The sequence below is a fragment of the Myotis brandtii genome, unplaced genomic scaffold (assembly GCF_000412655.1).
Source record: "Myotis brandtii unplaced genomic scaffold, ASM41265v1 scaffold136, whole genome shotgun sequence".
Taxonomy (NCBI): domain Eukaryota; kingdom Metazoa; phylum Chordata; class Mammalia; order Chiroptera; family Vespertilionidae; genus Myotis; species Myotis brandtii.
Genome location: NW_005354829.1, coordinates 5117620 through 5138108, shown reverse-complemented (window position 1 = coordinate 5138108; position 20489 = coordinate 5117620). Strand labels below are relative to the sequence as shown.

At 39.7% G+C, this 20489-nt stretch overlaps 1 protein-coding gene across 9 annotated transcripts in view; it reads left to right on the top strand.

Moving 5' to 3' along the window:
- Positions 1-20489, top strand: part of RAPGEF2 (Rap guanine nucleotide exchange factor (GEF) 2) — a 247394-nt gene that overhangs the window by 87920 nt on the left and 138985 nt on the right. For all 9 annotated transcript variants that reach the window (XR_001360971.1, XM_014534998.1, XM_014534999.1 and 6 more), the window contains exon 4: positions 10437-10520. Coding sequence is in view for 8 of the 9 variants with exons in the window: in XM_014534998.1 (XP_014390484.1) it covers positions 10437-10520 (84 nt within the window). In the remaining variant the exon portion in view is untranslated. The remainder of the gene's footprint in view (positions 1-10436; positions 10521-20489) is intronic.

Genomic DNA, 20489 nt, shown 5'->3' with positions numbered 1-20489 from the left:
AGTGTTCTCAAAATGAACACAGCCCTAGCTGGTTTGGCTCAGTGGATAGAGCGTCGGCCTGCAGACGGAAGGGTTCCGGATTTGATTCCTGTCAAGGGCACATGCCTGGGTTGCAGGCTCGATCCAGTAGGGGGCGTGCAGGAGGCAGCCGATCAATATTGATGTTTCTCTTTCTCCCTTTCCCTTCCTCTCAGAAATCAGTAAAAAATATATTTTTTAAAAAATGAACACAGAGATCTGAACCTCTTGTTTTGCATGATTTTGTGTGTTTTTTTCAGGGTCAGGTGAATAGCAAACAATTTTCAGAGGTCACCTGAGGCCACCTACAGGAAGAGCATGCCACTCCCATTTTGTTAGTCTTTTCTTAGCCCCGTGGCCTTCAATGCCATATGCAGCCTTTTTGGCTGATGGGGCTTCTCTTAAGTTTTCTCATTGTAGTAACAGCTGAAGGAAGTGGCTTTTTCAGGTTACTTTTTTGCCCTCTAATAAGCGCCTTTGCTGATTTAATCAGTTTTCTTTTGATTTATGGGCTTATAATTCTTTCAGCCACTTTGTCAACTTGATCACTTGTACATAGTAGCTTCCTGCTTTATAGATAGGGAATGTGGAGCGGTGCACACAGCTCTGTCATGGGGAGACCACACCACCTTGTGGACTTGTAGGATATTACCATGGACATTTTTTAAGCCTAGCTTCGTTTCTCCAGTTACTGGCATATTGAAACTCACATCTTTGACTTGCAGACCTCTTAACACTATATCTGAGTTGGTGTCTATTCAATTATTCATTCATTAAGAAAAAGCTAAATGCCAAGTGTATATGTGAGGGGTACTGATGAGCTAGAGAAGTTTAAAAGCTAATGGGGGAAGACTCCTAAAATATATCATTAGGAGACTCTGGCAACTGCTTAATATGAGAATGTACAAAGTGCGCTGGGACCCACGAGGAAAGTGACTCACTTTACTTGGACGATACTGAAACACTTCTCAGGGGAAGTGTTAGTTAACCCGAAATTCAAAGGATGAGTAATAAGTTTATTAGACAAAGGGTACTCTTTAGAAGCTGGAACTGCGTGCCATTCGTAGTTACAATGGTGGGAGTTGGTAGGTGTGCCCAAGGCCAAAAACAGTGGGGCTGGACTCAAGATTGGTGGCCCAAAAAGACTGCTGAATTTTTGCTGCACATGCCTGAAATATTAATCGGCTGCCTCCTGCACGCCCCCTACTGGATCGAGCCTGCAAATCCACTGAGCCAAACCAGCTAGGGCTGTGTTCATTTTGAGAACACTCATGAAACTGCCCAGGCCATCAAGGGTATGAATATCTGAAAAGCCACCAAGAACCTGAAGGATGTCACTTCGGGAAACACTGCGTGCCATTCGTAGTTACAATGGTGGGAGTTGGTAGGTGTGCCCAAGGCCAAAAACAGTGGGGCTGGACTCAAGATTGGTGGCCCAAAAAGACTGCTGAATTTTTGCTGCACATGCCTGAAATATTGATCGGCTGCCTCCTGCACGCCCCCTACTGGATCGAGCCTGCAACCCAGGCATGTGCCCTTGACAGGAATCAAATCCGGAACCCAACAAAGGCCCTGAGGCATAGGCAGGAAAAAGGTATAGAACGGTGTGAAGTTTGCGGCATAGGATATGTTGGGGTTTGGAGCAGAAAGTAAAGTTGTAGGTTGGCCCTTTCAGGGAATGTTGTATGAGAGGAAAAGAGATGAAGAGAACTGGTATTTTTTATGTACTTGTGGATGCAATGTATCCATATATATTGTTTCATTAAATCAAAGTATTGAAGCACAAACATACTGATATCCCCTTTTTAGAGTTGAATAGCATCTCAGAATTTAGCTTCACCAGGATTCATGACTAGTATGAGAGGATACATGTTCCAAAACCTTCACTCTTTGCATGGCAACATATTTCTTAACTTACATGCTAAGCAAGGGGTTTGGACTGTTTCCTATTAAGGACCCTTGGGTTATAGGAGAAGCATGTCATGCTCGGACTTACCTGAGTAAACGCTAACTGAGACTGTCCAGTTTCTCTGAGGTGTAGCACACGTGTCCTATCCAAAAGGATGTTCAGAGTTATAAAACAGAGTAGAATTAGATGGGATAAGTATTTTGGAGTTTGGAAAACGGCGATTGAGATTTTATTAAATGAATAGGGCTTCAGCCATTCGCATAAGGTAGCGATTTTCAATCTTTTTCATCTCATGGCACACATAAACTAATTACTAAAATTCTGCGGCACACCAAAAAATATGCCATAGTTTTTGCTGCTCCAACAAAAAAATAGGTATAATTTTGATTATTCACACCAAATGGTTATTGTTGTGTTGGCTGTTGCCATTTAAAAAAATTTTTTTAATGCATTTTTAGTAATTTCAGAGAAGAAGAGAAAGGGAGGGAGAGAAAGATAGAAACATCAATGATGGGAGAGAATCATTGATTGGCTGTCTCCTGCATGCCCCCTGCTGAGAATTGAGCCCAAAACCTGGGCATGTGCTCTGACCGGGAATCAAACCATGATCTCCTGGTTCATAGGTCAATGCTCAACCACTGAGGCACGCTAGCTGGGCGCATTCTTTTAGAATTTGACAATCTAGCCCTAGCCTGTTTGTCTCAGTGGATAGAGCGTCTGCCTGCAGACTGAAGGGTTTCGGGTTCGATTCCGGTCAAGGGCACATGCGTGGGTTGCAGGCTCCATCCCCAGTAGGGGATGTGCAGGAGGCAGCCGATCAATCTCTTTCATCATGGATTTTTCTCTCTCTCTCTCCCTCTTCCTTCCTCTCTGAAATCAATAAAAATACATTTAAAAAAAAAATTGACGATCTAAGGGAAAGGAGGTCAGGGCCCCTAAGTAGTCAGCTATTGCATGTTCTAAAAACTCTTGTGGCACACCAGTTGACAATCACTGCCCTAAGGTATAATGTGATGCAGGAGGCGGAGAGAGGCAAACATCTTGGGCAGTTGGCAGTTTGGGGAAGGAACAGACAGGACAGCAGCAAGTCAGCGGTGGTGGGTTTGACTTGAGGAGCAGAAGGAAGTAATGTAGGAAAAGAGTGGGATGGCATTGTTTGCCTCTTCCCCATTATTCCAAGTCATGCAGACTTGGAATGAGGGACAACAGGGATCATTCGTTTGTGATCGCTTCAGAGTCCTTCTGTCCGATTATGGCCGGAAGGTGGATTGAGCATTTTGTGATAGTCTGTTTATATTTTGTCTGCTTGTTTCGTTTGGCTTTACTCATTTCCTCCCTGTTTATGACAAAAAAAAAAAAAAGATAAAAAGGAGCCTTTCTGAGTGCCTTGTCATACACCTGGGCTTTTATGACTTTCATTTTGTCACTGTAGCATGGGTTGTATTGGAATCAAATCAGTTGTCCATTATGATTCTTAGCTTGGTCTAAAAATTGTAGGTCTTTCCTAAGTGTCCATTTATGCTGATCAGAGAGACTTGAAAAGTGCTGCTTTGCGATGTGTGCTTATTTAATCTTTAGGTTTCTCTTTTCTACCTATTACTGGTGGTATAAGACTCAGGCTATTTGGAAATGCTCAGTCAGGGCTATTCCAAGATTTAACTTTTGCCATTTCAACAACCAATGAAGGGACTCTGTAGCTCATCATTTTAAAACATAAGGCAAGTATTTGAGAAAAATTGAAGTAACCTTAGTGAATTAAACACATGCAACTAATTGCATAGATAGTGATAGAATTGTAGTTCCTTTTTCTGCCATTTGTTCCTGTTTGAGGTTTGATATTGAGACAGTTTTTCTCAAGGTTTTCCAGACTTGATAAGCCCATACATAAATCACTTGAGATATTTGTTTAAGAGGTATTGTGATGGCTCTCCCACCTAGTGATCAGAAACTGGGGGGGGGGAGGGGGGGGCAGGCACGGGCATTGGGTGGGATGGATAGATCCTAGGAACATGCATTTTTAAGTCTCATCCCAGGTAATTCATATGCACATTGAAGCTTGAGAACCACTGGACAGAATAAAATGTCAGTATTAGTCCTAGATAATGATGGTAATATTAACTAATAATTATTATTATTATTACAACCTTTTGTTAGCCAGATTCACTGCCAGTGTTTGCAAGCAAGATCTCATTCATTTTGCTTTTCCTTTGAGTGTAGAAAAGCTTGATGCTGGTGCTGCTGCCAAGTACTGTCCTTAGAACTTTTTTTTTCATCTTTTATTTAAAAAAAAAAAAACCACCCTGAATAATCATCAGTTCACACATATAAAATTGCTCTAAAGCCCCTCAGGTGACAGCCGCACTGCGGGGAGGGAGTATTTGTGGACCTTGAAGGGAAGTAGGTTATACCCCATACTGAAATGCTGCCTGCCTGAGGCATAATTGAAAGCAGAAAAAAGTGCGTGGGCTTAGTACAGTGATTGCTAATAAAGCCAAGATAATTTTCTGGACGGTTAAGACTAGTAAGACAGAGTTCGCGGTGGCATGTCACAGCAAGGACTTTTCGGGACAGAAACCAGGCGTGAGTTCGGTGGGGGCTGAGTAGGAGGAGAGGAGGACTTTTCTAGTTGAAGGCTATTCCAGAACATCTTTAAAGTAAGAATGTTTTTATAGCCTTACTTCTAATCCGGTTTTGTAAAACTTGAATCTTTAAAAGAGACAAGTCAGTAGTACAGGAATTACAATGATCTTGTCTGGCATGGGAAATGCTCACCGAATTCAATAAATGTTTGTTGACGGAGAGGTCATTCTCTGCAAATGCCTACTCAAGCAATTATCGCTCTGCCGAGTTAACGTTTGAATTTTTTTGGGAAAATGTAGAGAAACTATCATCCATAGGTAAATAAAATTATAATAAGTGGGAGATATTGAGAGGACCAGCTTCTTATCTTGACTTCCTTCAATCTTTCCCAAGATTTTCCTGATATTGTTGGGGGTGGTGGGAACAACACCACGTATTAGACCGGTAGGGTCAGACTGGACCTGTTGGCACTTGCGTTCTGACTGGGAAATAATTCAGATCCAAGACTCATGCTATAAGAGAACGTTTATTTAGAAAATCACAGAGGTAGATGAAGTAATTCCTAGAAGAAACGGGCTTAGGAAACAAGTTACAGAGGCAAAGGAAGGCCCTTGGCGCTTAGAAGTGAGGAAGGTCTAGGTGATGGGGAGGAGGAAGGGAAGGCGTGGGTGTGCTCCCGGGAGGGAGAGCCTGCTGGATGCTCTGTCCTAAGGGTGAGATTTCAGGGGAGGGCAGGGGAATATGTAGAATATTCAGCAGTTTTCCAGGTGTGGCCTTTTAAGGTCTAGGTCTCCACTGATGGATTGCTCACTGCCAGGGCAGGGGGTCATTATTCATTGCAGCTAGTCCTGAGGTCAGCCCTGGCATTGCTTGTCTGGTTTGGCTGCTTTTCTGGGCCTAGAGCTGAAGTAACAACTAAATGAGGCCTAGATGTTATCCCTAGAAAGGAAAGGTCAGGGGGTCTAAACCCAATGATGAGTGATATGTTAGGGGAGGAAAGGTCAGCCTGGGGACTAGAACCCACCCTACCATTGTCCTTTACTAGGCACTCAGGGCTTTCTGCCCTGGTGACCTTTTGTACCTGGCCCATCGTCATTGCTCTGCTCATGTCTGTCTAACTGCCTACCACAATAAGAAGAGTCAACCCTAATTACAAGGTAATAAGTGAGTATTCAGGTACCATAATATTTGCTGTCACAGTGCTTTATCCACTTTAAACATTGGTTGCCTTTTACCTCATTGGTTTTTATTTTTAGAATATATTTTTATTGATTTCAGAGCAGAAGGGAGAGAGAGAGAGAGAAAGAGAGATAGAAATATCAATGATGAGAGAGAATCATTGACTGGCTGCACGCCCCACACTGGGGATCGAACCCGGGCATGTGTCCTGACTGTTAATCGAACCGTGACCTCCTGGTTCATAGGTCTACGATCAACCACTGAGCCAGGCAGGACAGATATTTTATGATCAGTGCCAGGAAAGCTGATTGATAAGGCTTTTTTTTTTTTTAATCCTTAGTAATTTTGCCTTCAAAATGGATAAATTATGTAATAACTCTAGTGAATGTTTGTTATAGTCTCTATGTCACATTTAATCTAGACCTTGGTGACATTTATTGTACTTTTCAAATGTGATTGAAATCTATAGAATAGTTGTTATTTGCATTTAATGAGCGTTGCTCATTAAATCCTTACAGCTGCTCTCGTAACTTGCTCAGGCCCACAGAGTAAGTGTAATCTACCTTAACTTCCTTGTTTTCTAGATTTCATTTCTGTTGACCAACCTTTGGTGATAAGGTGACCATTGTAAGAGCAGATTAAAATAACTTTATAAAATAAATCCTTTTTTCTTTTTATTCCAATGTCATTACTTATTTGAAAAAATTTAAACTGTTCTTGCAACTGGCAAAACACATTTTTACTTGACATAAATCAGTATTAATAATAATGCTGTCATCTTATGTTAAGAACGACACTTTTCCTCCACCCCTCAAACTAGGTAAATGATTGTTCATTATAAAAACTAATGATTAAAAACTGAGGAGAGAGGGTATAAATAATGGTTTTTGAAGTACTTTGCATTTTCATTTGAGAAAGCATTTTACTCTTATGGCTTCCTTGGAACAACACTCTATTTGACAATTTTTTAAAATGTTTTCTTGAGGCCTTCAGTAGTTATGAAATTGATTAAGAATTGGGAGAAACAGTGATCAACTGCCGATTTGCTTTGGAGGTGATTTGAATCATTTGCTTTGAAAATGATTAGGTGATAGTGATTGGTGTTTTAAATAACTTAGGTATTTAGAAGAGTGAATAGAATTGAATGTCCTTGGAGAACTTTTGAAATCTATTTACAAAGGAAAAAAAGGACTTGGCAGAGACTGCCCAAGACCCCTTTGCAATACTTCCATGTGATTCGCTGGGATCTGAGAGAAGTATATGTATGTAATTGAAAAAGAAAAAAAAAATTAATAAAAAAATAAAGAAACGGGGTGTGCTTTGCCCTTCCTTTCCACCCCTTCCACCTGCTAGAATGTGGATATGGTGGTGAGATTTGGAGCTGCCACCTTAGCATATGAGATGGAAGCCACGGGTTGGGAATGAGGGAGCCACACAATGGAAAGGGCCTGGGTCTCTATACCAGGATGCCACCCTATCCCCCTTGGGCTGGCGGTGCTCAGGCTGTTCTGTGTGAGAGAGAAATGAACTTCCTTGGTTAAGCCATTGCTATGCTTAGCTTTTTGTTTTAATAGTAGCGGAGCCTGTTAATAAACTTGACTCTATAAAATAACACATGGCAAAAAGCACAGCAAACAAAGTCGAAGCATAAGCTACACACTGGGGGAAATGGCACTCATGTTTTCAAAAGGTTGATGTTACCAGGTATTAATAAATGTTTCCAGATAAGAAAAAATTACACACCTTAGTAGGAAATCGGCTAGAAGTTACAAACTGATTTCACAGGAAAATAAATAGATATGGCTCACAAAATAAGAAAAAAGGGTGCTCTTATAACAATAAGAAAAAGAAATGAAAAGTAAAATTACACTAAGATATTGTTATTGAACAGAAAGAGTTTGTCCACCCAGCACTAGCAGAGCCAAACACTGAATGCCGAGGATTACAGTGGGGGAAATATTGGCTGTTTTATGATGAGTGGCACCACCCAGGAGAACGGGAAGCTAATACTCAAAAGCCCTAACGCCCCGATAGTGTGTAGGTTACAGATTATGAGGCCACATTTACAAATCACCGTTGGTTTGGGGCTCAGGGTCGGTATGGGAGCTGATTGGTTGGAGGTGAGGTGAGGATAATAAAGCATTTCTTCAGGTCTTGAGGACAGCTCTGAGGTCTTTCCAGTATCCCTCTGTCTGGTCTCATGGGATTGTTCCACCTTAGGGCTCAGGAGCTGAAACATAACTTAGGGCAAGACGTTATCTTTAGCCCGCGAGAGGTCCAGGGTGCGTGGCCATTAGTCAGCTCCCGGACCAGATCATTAGTCAGGTCCGGCTACTGTCGTCTGCTGCCTCAGGGATTATCTGGGGGGAAGGGAGGCCAGGTCTCTGAGGGGTATATCCAGGGTGGGACAAAAGTAGGTTTACAGTAGTGAGTACTCGAAACAGAGCTGATTCTTGCATTATTATTATTTATGAATTATTGTATTACTTTCCATATGAACAACTGTAAACCTAGTTTACCCCACCCTGTATGTGTATGTAGTGAGAGATGATGTCCAGAGCTAGGATTTAAAGCTAAATCCAATCAAAGTTATAAGGACCCTTGGTTTCAATATCGTTTTCATCAAGCAGATTGGCAAAACCCCAAAAGTTTAATTAAAAGCCTCTGTGGTAGGAAGCCCTGTGGCTTGCCTCTCACCTGCTGTCCTTCAGCCGCACCACACTGGCCTCCCTGCTGGGCAGTGTGAGCTGGTGGCCTCTGCCCTTCCACTTGAGATCCTCCTGCCCTGGGCCTGGAATGCTGGTTCCTTAGGGATCCATCCACTTGGCTAATGCATCTCCTTTGCTCAAATGCTCTTCTCAGAGAGATTGTTCTGACCACCCATCTAAAACCAAAATACTCGACCCCCCTTTTCCTTACCCTGTGCTATTTTTCCCTCTAGAGCACTGACTTATAATGTTTTCAGTTTATTATTTTTTATTATTAACTAGAGGCCCGATGCACGAAATTTGTGCAAGAGTAGGCCTTCCTTCCCCTTGCTGCCAGCACCAGCTTCCCTCTGGCACCCGGGACCCGGGCTTCCCTCGCAGCCCAGGCTTTGTCTGGAAGGGCATCCGGAAGGATGTCTGGTCTAATTAGCATATTACACTTTTATTATTATAGATCAGTGGTGGGCAAACTGTGGCTTTCGAGCCACATGCGGCTCTTTGGCCCCTTGAGTGTGGCTCTTCTGCAAAATACCGACTTCTGCACATGGGCCACAAAGTTTCAATCGCACCCTACCTGCACGCCCGCATGTGGTATTTTGGCCTGCGAACTGAAGGGTCCCGGCTTCGATTCCCATCAAAGGCACATGCCTGCGTTGTGGGCTCAATCCCCAGTAGGGAGTGTGTAGGAGGCAGCTGATCAATGATTCTCTTTCATCATTGATGTTTCTCTCTCTCTCTTTCTCTCTCTCTCTCCCTCTCCCTTCCTCTCTGAAATCAATAAAAATGTATTTTATTTTATTAGTTTTTTAAATTAATTTATTTTTTTATTGATTAACGTATTACATATATGTCCTTATACCCCCATTGCCCCCCCCCCCAACTGCCCCTCATACCCTCCTCATACCCTGGACCTCTAGTATTATAATAACTATTTACGTCTTTATATTTTTTGTTTTATGAAGCAACGGAAAGCATTTTCAGTTTAAAGAATTAAACTAAAAAAATAAAACTGGTAATGGTGTCTGTGTCCATTGGTTAGGCTTATATGCATGCATACAAGTCCTTTGGTTGATCTGTCCCCCTTACCCCCATCCTCCCCTACCTTCCCTCTGAGGTTTGATGGTCTGATCGATGCTTCTCTGTCTCTGGATCTGTTTTTGTTCATCAGTTTATGTTGTTCATTATATTCCACAAATGAGTGAGATCGTGTGAAATGTAACAAGCTATAATAGTAAGGCTGTGGTGAAGCAAGTAGGCAAATAAATTGTTAACCACCTACGGAGGACACTATAACAAGATTTATCAGAATGACAGTGTATGTGTACCCTTTGGCCCAACAGTTGCACTTCTAGTTACTGGTTACAGTTACTACTATATGTACAAAATTACTCATTGTGGTTTTTATTTTTTGAAAATAATTGCATGCTGTTAAAAACAACCAAAACGACTGAGTAAGGGGTTGCTTATGTCAAGTATGGTGTGTTCACAGACAGCGATCTGATGCAAAGACCCCTAAGGTTTAACACAAAGGAGAGAACACTGTAGAGTATACTATCTTTTCTGTAAAAAGGAAATAAAAGATGGTGGAGGGAATATGAATAGGTGTCCATTTTAATGTGCATATGCATAAAGAAGTTCTGAAAGTATATCCAAGAAGTGTGGTGGAGAAATGGGGGAGCTTGGTAGCCAGGGAAAGGGTTGGGAAGACCAAGTTTTACTGTTTACGTCTTTATATTTTTTGTTTTATGAAGCAACGGAAAGTATTTTCAGTTTAAAAAATAAAACTGGTAATGGTCAGTGGTATGCATCCAAGGAACATTTAAACTATTTAAATATATGGACAAATATCCTTAGCTTATTTGGGGAATAGAAAATAAATGATCCTGTTTTCGTATAATGGTATTTTCATGGACATGTTTTATACTATTTCATTGTCCTTTATGATTCTGAAAGTAATATGGGTACTACACTTTGTGCTGTGTATGTTTTGATTTTGTTGTTGTTATGGATAATCATCTGATTCTATTCTCTTTTCTTTTCAGTCCTGATGATATTGGGACCTGCTGGTATATCCTTCTCTCTGGTTCCGTGTTCATTAAGGAATCCATGTTTCTTCCAAGAAGCAGGTATCGTATAGACAATCGCTAATAGGTTATCCATGGAGCGTGAAATCCTCTGGCAGGATTGAGTTCTTTTGTAGAATTCTTTTCTCTTCCTATTTCCTCCAGAAACAAAGCAAGTCAGTGCCTTGGGGTGTTAAATGCATAAATCTTTAAGAAAGGACTGTTTCATGTTGTAAACACTGTTTCCAATCTCTTTAACAAAGGGCAGGAACAAAAGACATGCTGGTGACATGTCCATTTGTTACACGAACATGTCAGGCTAATTTAGGACATGTGTGTTCATAGAGAATAAAGTCTGCCTCTATAACAGGCAGTCTCATAAGCATCCAAAGAGAGGAAAAGAAAGTTCATTGAGACCACATGGGACTAGAAATGGAAAGCCAGGAACTGTGGCTGACTTTTCTGCCTCTCAGGACCATATGGTCTCTCAATTTTGCATCTGTCTGTGGACTAGCTTCCCGCTCTCTAAGGCTATTAATGTCTTTCTCCCTGTGACTTTGGCTTGTATGTGCCAACTGTTGATTTATGACCTTATGTCCCCACTGTTTACACCATTTGACTGTAGCGCCTGTGTCTTTTCTTTGGATTCTTCAGGTTACAGTCTGATTGGCTTGGCATGGGGCCGATACGTTCTAGTTCCAATCGGCTATGGCCAAAGAGAGTTAGGACTCATCTGTTATAAATATGGCAGTGTATTTCCAGGTTCCCTGAATGAGGGCATCTGCTAATAAGTTTCAGTAGTTGTGTTTTCCAATTGTGTATTTTTCAGAAATACATATTTTCATTTTGACTCAAGATTTTAAAAAAAATTTTAACTGCTTAAATATCTTTCTTTCAAATTATTATTTTATTTAAATGACTAAATTTATTAAAGACTAGTGCTCTCCCTTCTTACCTTTTATCACCTAACCCAATATTAAAATATGTTCTCGACAAATGATTCTGAGTGGATCAAGGACATGTTAAGAATTTATTTTAAAAACGTAAACAGATTTTTATAAAAGAGTTAGTGAGATGGGGAGAGGTAATGGTCCTGGGTGTGGTAAGAGAAGGCACTGCGATGAGTGGTTGGCGGCCAGCATGGCCGTGAGAGAGTGCCAGAGGCACACTGCGTCTCATGAAAAACAATCTCTGGTGCAGTCCCGATGCCTGTTCGCCCTCCCACTTCTCGGAGCTCACACTGGCAGGCATTATTCCCTTTGGAGCATGGCCCTCGGAGAGAGGGAAGCTCAATCGGCTTGTTTGTTGTTTTTATAGTAGCAATAGTTATCGTAATAGTATTTGCATTGGTGGTGGCAAGAGTAGTAATAGAAGTAACGATAGTTGTAGTAATAAAATGATGAAGGAAAAACAGCTTAGTGTTTGGGAGTGCTTTCTATTTGCCAGGCACCATTTTAAAAGTTTTATGTGTTTAATCGTTTAATTTCACAACTATCCTTTGAGGTAAATACCATTTTTACCTGCATTTTATGACTGAAGAAACTCGGGCAGTGTAGAATTCCTAGAATTCTGCCTGGGAAGCTTGCAGTGACCGGCTGAAACAGTTCCTGTGATTCTAGAATTCTCGTTCCCAGAGGAATGGAGAATTGAATAGCAATACTTTTCTACTCCTTCAAACACAGGACCTGCTGTTTGGTTCCTAACCTGGAGGAAGGTGTAGGAAAAGACTATTTAAGGATTGGCATATTTTAAAAATTAATGTAAAATGTAATAATAATTATGTAAATATAAATGATCACAGATAAAGAGAAGGAAAAGCGTCACTTCAAATCTCTCATCCAAGATAATCAGCCTTTAATATTTCAGTGTTTTTCCATCTTGTCTTGCACATACATGTTGCACATGCTAAGAACATACCTTATAAATAATTTAATGTCTTGTTTATTTTAATTAATATGTATATGCCTTGCCTCATAACACTAAAAACTCTTTGCAAAGACTTACTCTTTATGCATCTTAATATCTATTTAAGGTTCAGTTATTTGAACTTTGCACAAGTTACTTAAGGGTATGCTCTAATGAATCTGATTTGAAATTGATGCATCTTAAAGAGAACAGAGCTTAGTGGCTCCTCATCATCTTGTTGCAAGGTCTGTTGTACAAACTCAGTCTGCAGCCCACAGTGCTAGCACCCTGGAGGAGCCTGAGGTGGTCTTCCTGGACTACCAGCCATCCTCAGCTCGTCAAGCAACAGCTCATTCTATCTTGTGGAATGGGAACCTAATGTTCAGAAAGCTGTTGTTCTAGAGGAAAGAGGACTTGCAGTTCAGACCTATTTCATGAACACATGTTTTGGACTCGATGTCTAATTATTTTAAAAGATGACATAAGTTACTCTTTCCCTGGCTGCATGTCAAATGCTTGCAAGTCAGTACTTTAATGGGATGAGGGAAGGAATGGTGTTTCAGACTGAGTGACAAGCTAGGACTATATATAGGTTATTCCTTCATGTTGCACCTGGTGACATTTGCTCTTTCCAAGTTGTTTGTTTCCTTTGGAGATGTTGCCTTAGGAATAGTGCAGAGATTGTTTTAATGTGAAAGAGTCTCTACGTGGTACTTCGCTAAAAGTTGACATTAGTGAGTCATATATATGTCTCTCTCCAGAAAATATTGAGGTTTGATTAAAGAATAATATGGCTTAGGTGTTAGTAATAGTCTGCTGGTTTTATAAAATGATGAATTCACAGATGATTCTCCACATTTACCATGATTTTATGTTAGCCTAGAAATTGGTTATCAGTATATATGATAAGTAATTTGATCATTCTCTTGAAAATTTTGACTCATTTTGACAGGTAACTTACCCTTACTAGTTAGTTATAAATCAAAGTACTTTGAAGTTTCATATTTTTTAACTAATTCTCATGAAATTGCTTTAAGACCGATATCATCACTTGAGAAGGGAGTTACACATGGCAGAAAATCTGTCATTTGGCTTCCAGATTTCATTAGCTGTATTGAATTCCTCAATTGCCATTTAAGTCAGCCTTTTATGTTTTTATTATTTAAAAATTTATTCATTTTCTTTTTAAACAGAGAAAGGTTGTTTTGGTTGATTATTTTTACTTTGGTTGTTTAAAAATGAATATTATTCCTTGATGAGGTTTATAACATTTATGGAGCTTCTGACTTCCTGTGGGACTTCCATTGACAGCTTCCTCACTCCTCCTCACTCTAAGCCAGCGGTTCTCAACCTGTGGGGCGCGACCCCTTTGGCGGTCGAACGACCCTTTCACAGGGGTCGCCTAAGACCATCCTACATATCAGATATGTACGTTATGATTCATAACAGTAGAACATTACAGTTATGAAGTAGCAACGAAAATAATTTTATGGTTGGGTCACAACATGAGGAACTGTATTTAAAGGGCCAGAAGGTTGAGAACCACTGCTCTAAGCAATTCCAGTGATACAAATGTTTTTGTGATTTTTCTTGTAAATCTGTTAGATTTATCAAGTTTTGAAACATTGGTATTTGTACATGTGGCTATAATATGGTGCTACATATTATGTCACCCTGAGATAGAGCTAAACTCTTTGTTTGGAATATAATTTTTATTCTTGCGGCACTTTACGATTTATAGTTCTATTTTCTTAAAGTCTTATTTAAAAGTAAACTCAGTTTCTTTGTATGATCACAAAGATAGTGGGCAAAGGTAATTTAGGAATGCAGCAAAGGTTCTGATTCTCATTTAGGAACATGCCAGAGGGGACATTGGCCAGAGATGAATATCCAAATGGTGTGAACTCTGTGTTTTTCCTGTAGGCAAAGCAGTGTGGTCACTAAGTTGTGCAGGTTGTGTGCTGCACAATTCTGTGACATGCTATTGGTATCCATAGTCATAGTAGGTTGGTATATATAAACAGTGACAGGCAGAAAGTAGTGAAGTATCTGGATAAGGTAGTTTTTTCAAAGGCATCATTTGCAATAGCAGTGGGGCTGGAAGGCAGTAGAATGCAAATAATCTTATATAAAGTTGCAGGTTTGGAAATGGTTTTCTTAATGTATTTTTGGTTTGTTCTGCATAAGGGCAGGAAAATATTAATAATGTTTATTGCCCTACTGCGGTCTAAATCAGTGTATTTAAGGCACTGCAATAAAAATGGTTATATACTTTAAAATGTCTCACTTCTAAAATTGCCTGACTCTTTAAATGTTGAAGCCTATTTTATAGTAAAGTCACAATATTAAATAACTTGGACTAATGTTACTTTTTGGCTGCTGTCTTCTTTGAAAGGCTGAGAATTCTAGTTTAGATATTAAAGATAGGCTTCAGGCTTAGACTGTGTTTCTAAACTTTCAACTTGGTGTTTGGATTATTTGTTAGAGAAGGGAATAGTTTACCTTGGTTGTATATTAACTCATAGAGTTAGGATCTTTTTCTACTAATATAGAAATCATTTTTACATCTATTTGCAAAAACAAAAAACAAAACACTAGCTATTAATGACAGGAAGTGCGTTGACTGATTTGGCTCAGTGATTAGAGTGTCATCCCTCGGACCGAAGGGTCGCAGGTTCAATTCCTGGTCAAGGGCACGTAGTTGCAGGTTCCCTAGCCCTGGTAGGGGTGCATGTGGGAGGCAACCAATTGATGTGTCTCTCTCATGTGGATGTTTCTCTCTCTTCCCCTCTTCCCTCCCTCCCACTCTCTCTTTAGAAATCAATGGGAAAAAATATCCTTGGTGAGGATTAAAATTAAAACAATAAAATACATAAAGACACGAGGCATTGTTATACAGATACTTCTTTGAATATATGTTGGTCACAATCCTGGAAAATAATCACTCATTAAAACGTGGAGCCTGGTTTTCTCAGTCGAATCAATTTCACCGTAGAGGCCGCCCAGAAGGGGCCTTTTAATAGAAATTGTCTTGCACACCATATTTAATCATAAACAATATTTTTATTGCTCTGACAGTAGAAAACTGTCAGAGCAATAAAAATAGAGCAATTGGTAAACAAGCTCTTCACTTCTTATCCATGTGGGGCCAGGATAGGGGCAGTAAGGTTTAAGGGAAAGAAATTGGAAGATACCAAGAGAAGGGTTGTAATTAAGCCTGGGAGCCAGAGGGATTAGGGACAAACACCTCTGGAGAGGGCTGGGGCCTCCAGTGCATGACATGAGGGTCCAGCTGCCAGGTTATGTCAGGGGCAGACGGTACAAAAGTTGTGAGAAATGATGCCTCTATCTGGCCAGCACTGTCCGTTGAAACTGCTGAAATGCCACCAGAAGTTAGGATTGGTTCATGGGTCCCTTTAATGTTTATGGATTCTTCTGTCTCATTCTAAAATAGATTTGGTAGAGTTCAAATTTTGAGGCACATTTCCATGTTATTTGAAACATTGATTGAAACTTGTATTAAGTCCTCCTTACTGTCGGTATCTGCAGTACGTTTTGGAGTATACAAAGGAAGCAAGATGGTCTACTTTGTGCCGTCATGTAGCTTAATTTCTGGTTGCGGAGAGGAGGCAGTTTTATGTGAAACATGAAAAAATTGCCCAGGTTTCATTAAATAATACAGTATAAATTGATATAGTGAAGACTAAGGATGCAAAACCCCTTCAAAGATAGGGGCATTTTAATGTAAGTAGGTGGTAATTAAGGGTGGCTTTAACTTAAGGAAGTGAATTTTGAGGGGGTTTTATGATTTAGATTGCTGGGCAGTGGTTGGAGGTGAAATCTGGGTGTAGTCAAGAGCATGAGTAATGGCACAGAGATAGGGTTGAGAGTTGGAGTGAAGGCACAAGAATAGGATCGAGTTATCTAGAATAGAAATGCATTTTAGGGCATAAAATCGTTGGGAAGGCGTTGGTGACTTTGGCATTAATGAGAAGTCTAGTTTACAAAGCTGCATAACTTGGCCGACTGTTGGTGAATTAAGTGTCAGGTAACGTTGGCAGGAGGTTGAGAGAAATGCGCACATAATTTATTTGTACTATGTTGACAGTGTCCATTTGCAATTAGTGCTTCTCTTTCATTGAGACCAAATATATCCACAATTTAAAAATTAAAATTTTGCTATGGTCCTCTCCAAGATCACATTTTAAATTAGAGCTGGCAGCTTTCATGAAGATAAGTGGGAAAACAAGACATTTAACTAATCAGTTCTGAGAGGCTGAAATACTATTCTCATTATGATTCACATGACAAACAATGAGCTACTTGAGTTTAAAAAGCACAGGCCTACTTTATGCTTGCCAGTGCTACATGGTAAGTTAATTGATTGCGCTGAGAACCTGGTGTTTTTTATAGTAATGAAAAAGGGAGAAACAATGGGCCAATAATTCTGTATGCAGTAGAGACTGAAGACACATTACCTAGTATTTCTTATTTTATGTGAAGAGCTATATAGGATTAGAAAAATCATACTCTTTAAAGAGTATAAATTTGTTATGTCATGTGACACCTTTTTTGGAGAAGGGAGTGTGGCATTTTAAAAATAACTCACTAGTGAATTACGTGATGGAAAGGCGGGTAACTTTACTGGACCTTAAATTTATCCAAAAGGTATGAAGAAAAATAAGATCAGAGTTCTGAAAATGGTATATTAGAGGTAAGATTGACCTTCAGGTGTTGGCAAAATCTCAGCAATGGGAGCACAGATTAAGCATGGAAGGGAAAGAGTGGTTATTAAAGAAGGAATGGGAAAAATAATAAAATAAAAACACACAAAAGAAAAAGGATAAATCACCTTAAACTGTCCACATTGAGTTTTACAAATGAAGTATTTGTCTGACATACCTTCTCTCCTGCCATGGGAAGAAACAGGATTAAATGAGATGATGCATAAGTTAAGAAGTTTTCTTTATAGCCAGCATTATTAAAAGCTGTTTATTTCTTTAAATAAAAAAATGTGTCCCTTCCCTTCCAAGAGAAAACATAAGACCTTGTTAAATTTGTATTTGGAATGACCTAAAGTTAGTGGATGATGGCAGAATTAGTAAGGACTGACAAGTTGTATAAGAACTCATTACCTCAGGCATTGTCTTATACTACCCATTACCACATTATTTTGTAGAAACAGTTGTTTGGGGGCCTGTATATAGTTGGCCAGCTAATGATAATAGTCAGTAAATAGAAATGTTACTTCTATTTTAACTTAAAAATGTTCAACTTGATTTATACATATGAACATATATGAATAACAATATATAGTTGAATTGAAATATATACACACACACATATATAAATAAATATGCATGTGTGTGTTGTGTGTGTCTTCTACAGTTATTTCTCCCCACACCTACTCCAGCAGCAGTTTAAAAAAAACTGACATATCTGTATCAAGAGTGCCAAAGTATTCTACTTCATAGGTTAAGTAATTACTAAGAGTTATCAAGAATGAATGGTAATTGTATTGTCCTTTTAAAATATTAATGTGTAAAACCTAATCACCACAAGAAATAGTATCCAAAAAAACTTCATATCTTAAGAGAATTGTTTACCAAAAGGATTATCAAAAGTGATGAGTAAAATGACTAGAGTTAATTTCTAGAATTAAACATTACTTTAGGCTATTAGTTATGTCTTTTCAAGAGAGTCATCAACTTGATGCCTAATTAATATTAATGGGCCCTTCTATCCCGACCTGTCTTCTAAATTGCTCACCTGCAATTCTTTATATGCGTGTCCTTGTCTCATTCATCCTACAGATATTATTAAGTGCCTTCTATGTGCTTGCCTAGAATATGATGCTGCTTGTGTGTCATCAGAGCCAAGAGATAAAAGTGCAGATTTGAGAAGGAAGAGGGGTCATTTGTCTGGTGCTGCAGGGATATGCAATAAGGTGAAAATAGAGACATCACTTTGGTTGAGGAGACAGTGGGAAGATAAGGAATTGGCCAAAGAGAAATTTCATCAAAATGAGGAATTTTATTGTGAAGAGAAGCAGGGAAACAGGGGTGGTGGCTGGGAGCTGTGAAGTCAAGAGGGACTTGTTTCTTTTCAATGAGAAGATGCTAGTGCGCATTTGTATGTTGACGGAGAGAAGATTTAAGAAGAGTAAGTAGATATGATAGGAAAGAGCGGAGGTCATTGCAGGTGTGGATGAAACCCACAAGGTGGAGAGCTGTTAGCTTTGGAAAGAGTGAAAGAGCATCACCCTTTTCACACAGGTTTAGGATAAAAGGCGTAGGTCCGTATATTTGGGAGTTCAGTGGTGGGTATTGAGGAGTTTGAAAGAGAGAGAGAAGTTGTGAAACAAAAGTAATGCTGAGTGCCCACTTGATATTTGTGGTCATAGATTTATTTATTTTTTCTTCTTTTTTCCTATCAAATTTCAGCTGTTAGGGGCAGGCATTGAGAAGATGGGTGGTTGGGTGTTGCTGGAGTTTGTACTTTGCCTGTTGCATACACTAAAGGGAGAGAAGGGTGTAGGAGTTAGGGTGTATGTGGAACACCTGTATCTCTATGTGAATTTGCTCCAGGTCCCTTGCACTCTAGATACCATATCTGGGATGCAACAAACGCCTGCAATTCTGCGTGACCACCTGCTGTTCCTATCTCTAATGACTTAAATAACCTGCTTGTCACTTACTATAGAAATTTCTGTGAGTCTCAGTTCTGACCTCACTTTTATCCCCTGACAATTTTTTTTTTTTTTTTAGTAAATAACATTTCAGAGTTAGACATGGCAGTATGGATTAGATCAACTGCCTGAATCCACACTCCGCTGCCTTTGTTCAGGTGTCACCTGCTTTATTTAAGTAGCTCCTCATATGCCTTCAATCCTCCATAGTGTCACCATGTGATTGTTAAAAAGCACAGACATTTTCTTGTTGATCCCTTGTATAATGAGCTCAGATGACTTATGCTAACACATTCCCTTTTAGAAATAATTACATGGTAGTCCATGATTTATTGGATGTCAGGTTAATGGAGAGAAGAAGAATCAGGGAAGAGAATGAGGCTGCAACATAATGGAAGAAGGAGTCTGGGGACAGTTCATGAGAAGCTGGGACCAGTCCATCTGTGCAGGAGTGCAGAGAGGGGGGAAGGGCAATTGGCATATTGTTGGATATCATTTTGCTTACTGTATCAATTACAGCTAGTTTTGGTTGCATAGACACAGCAGGAGCTAATTGTTCTCTCATGTAAAAGAACCCTGAAGGTAGTTGGTCCAGGATGGTCTGGTGGCTCCACAGTATGAAATGTTTACAGGCTTCCTTCCATATTTCTGCCAGCTCATAGCTTCCATCTTCAGGTCATGGGTTCATAGCACAGGATGGCTACCCACCTCCAGCTAGGTTGTCTGTGGTGGAAGCCAGAAGCAGGAGGAAAGGCCGAAGAGAAAAAAGTTAACTTCCACCCAAATCACATTTTTTGAAACATCCCTTTTTATAGCTCATTGTCCAGAATGTAGTGTACAAATTCAGGCCACCCAGGAGCCTGAGACATGTAACATGTGTTTTATTCCGAGATGCAATGTGCTCCACTAAAAATAGTAATATAAAAATACCCTTCTAAGGAGAAAGAGGAGCATGGGTGTTGGAGTAGGCAACCAGTAGCCTCTGTTACACTTGCTCTTTAGTTTTCCCTCACGTTCTCTTAGTTTAATTGCCTTTTTTTAAAATCTCCAGATCATTCTTCTCCTTAGTCCTAGGCTCACACTTTCTGAGCTTAGCCACACTCCTTCAGGTCTTGCATCATCCATAATTCCTACTTGTCCTACCTAAAGTTGACTCAAGTCCAGGTATTCCCATGACACATGAGGTAAAGATATATATGAAAGATTTTTCAGGACATGCTGGGAAAGAGTTCCAAGTAAGGCAAGTAAGATTATGAAACCTGTGAACTTGGTTTGACTAGAGTTGATGTATTAAAGGGAGAGTTTAGTTGCACTTGACATAAATATAGTCTGTGTTAAATTTTAGATAAGATAGGTCTCTAGTAAATTAAAGGAGTAGAGTTAAATATGTAAATGATAAAATGAAGTATACTAAAATGTTCATCCTTTGGGGATTAGTT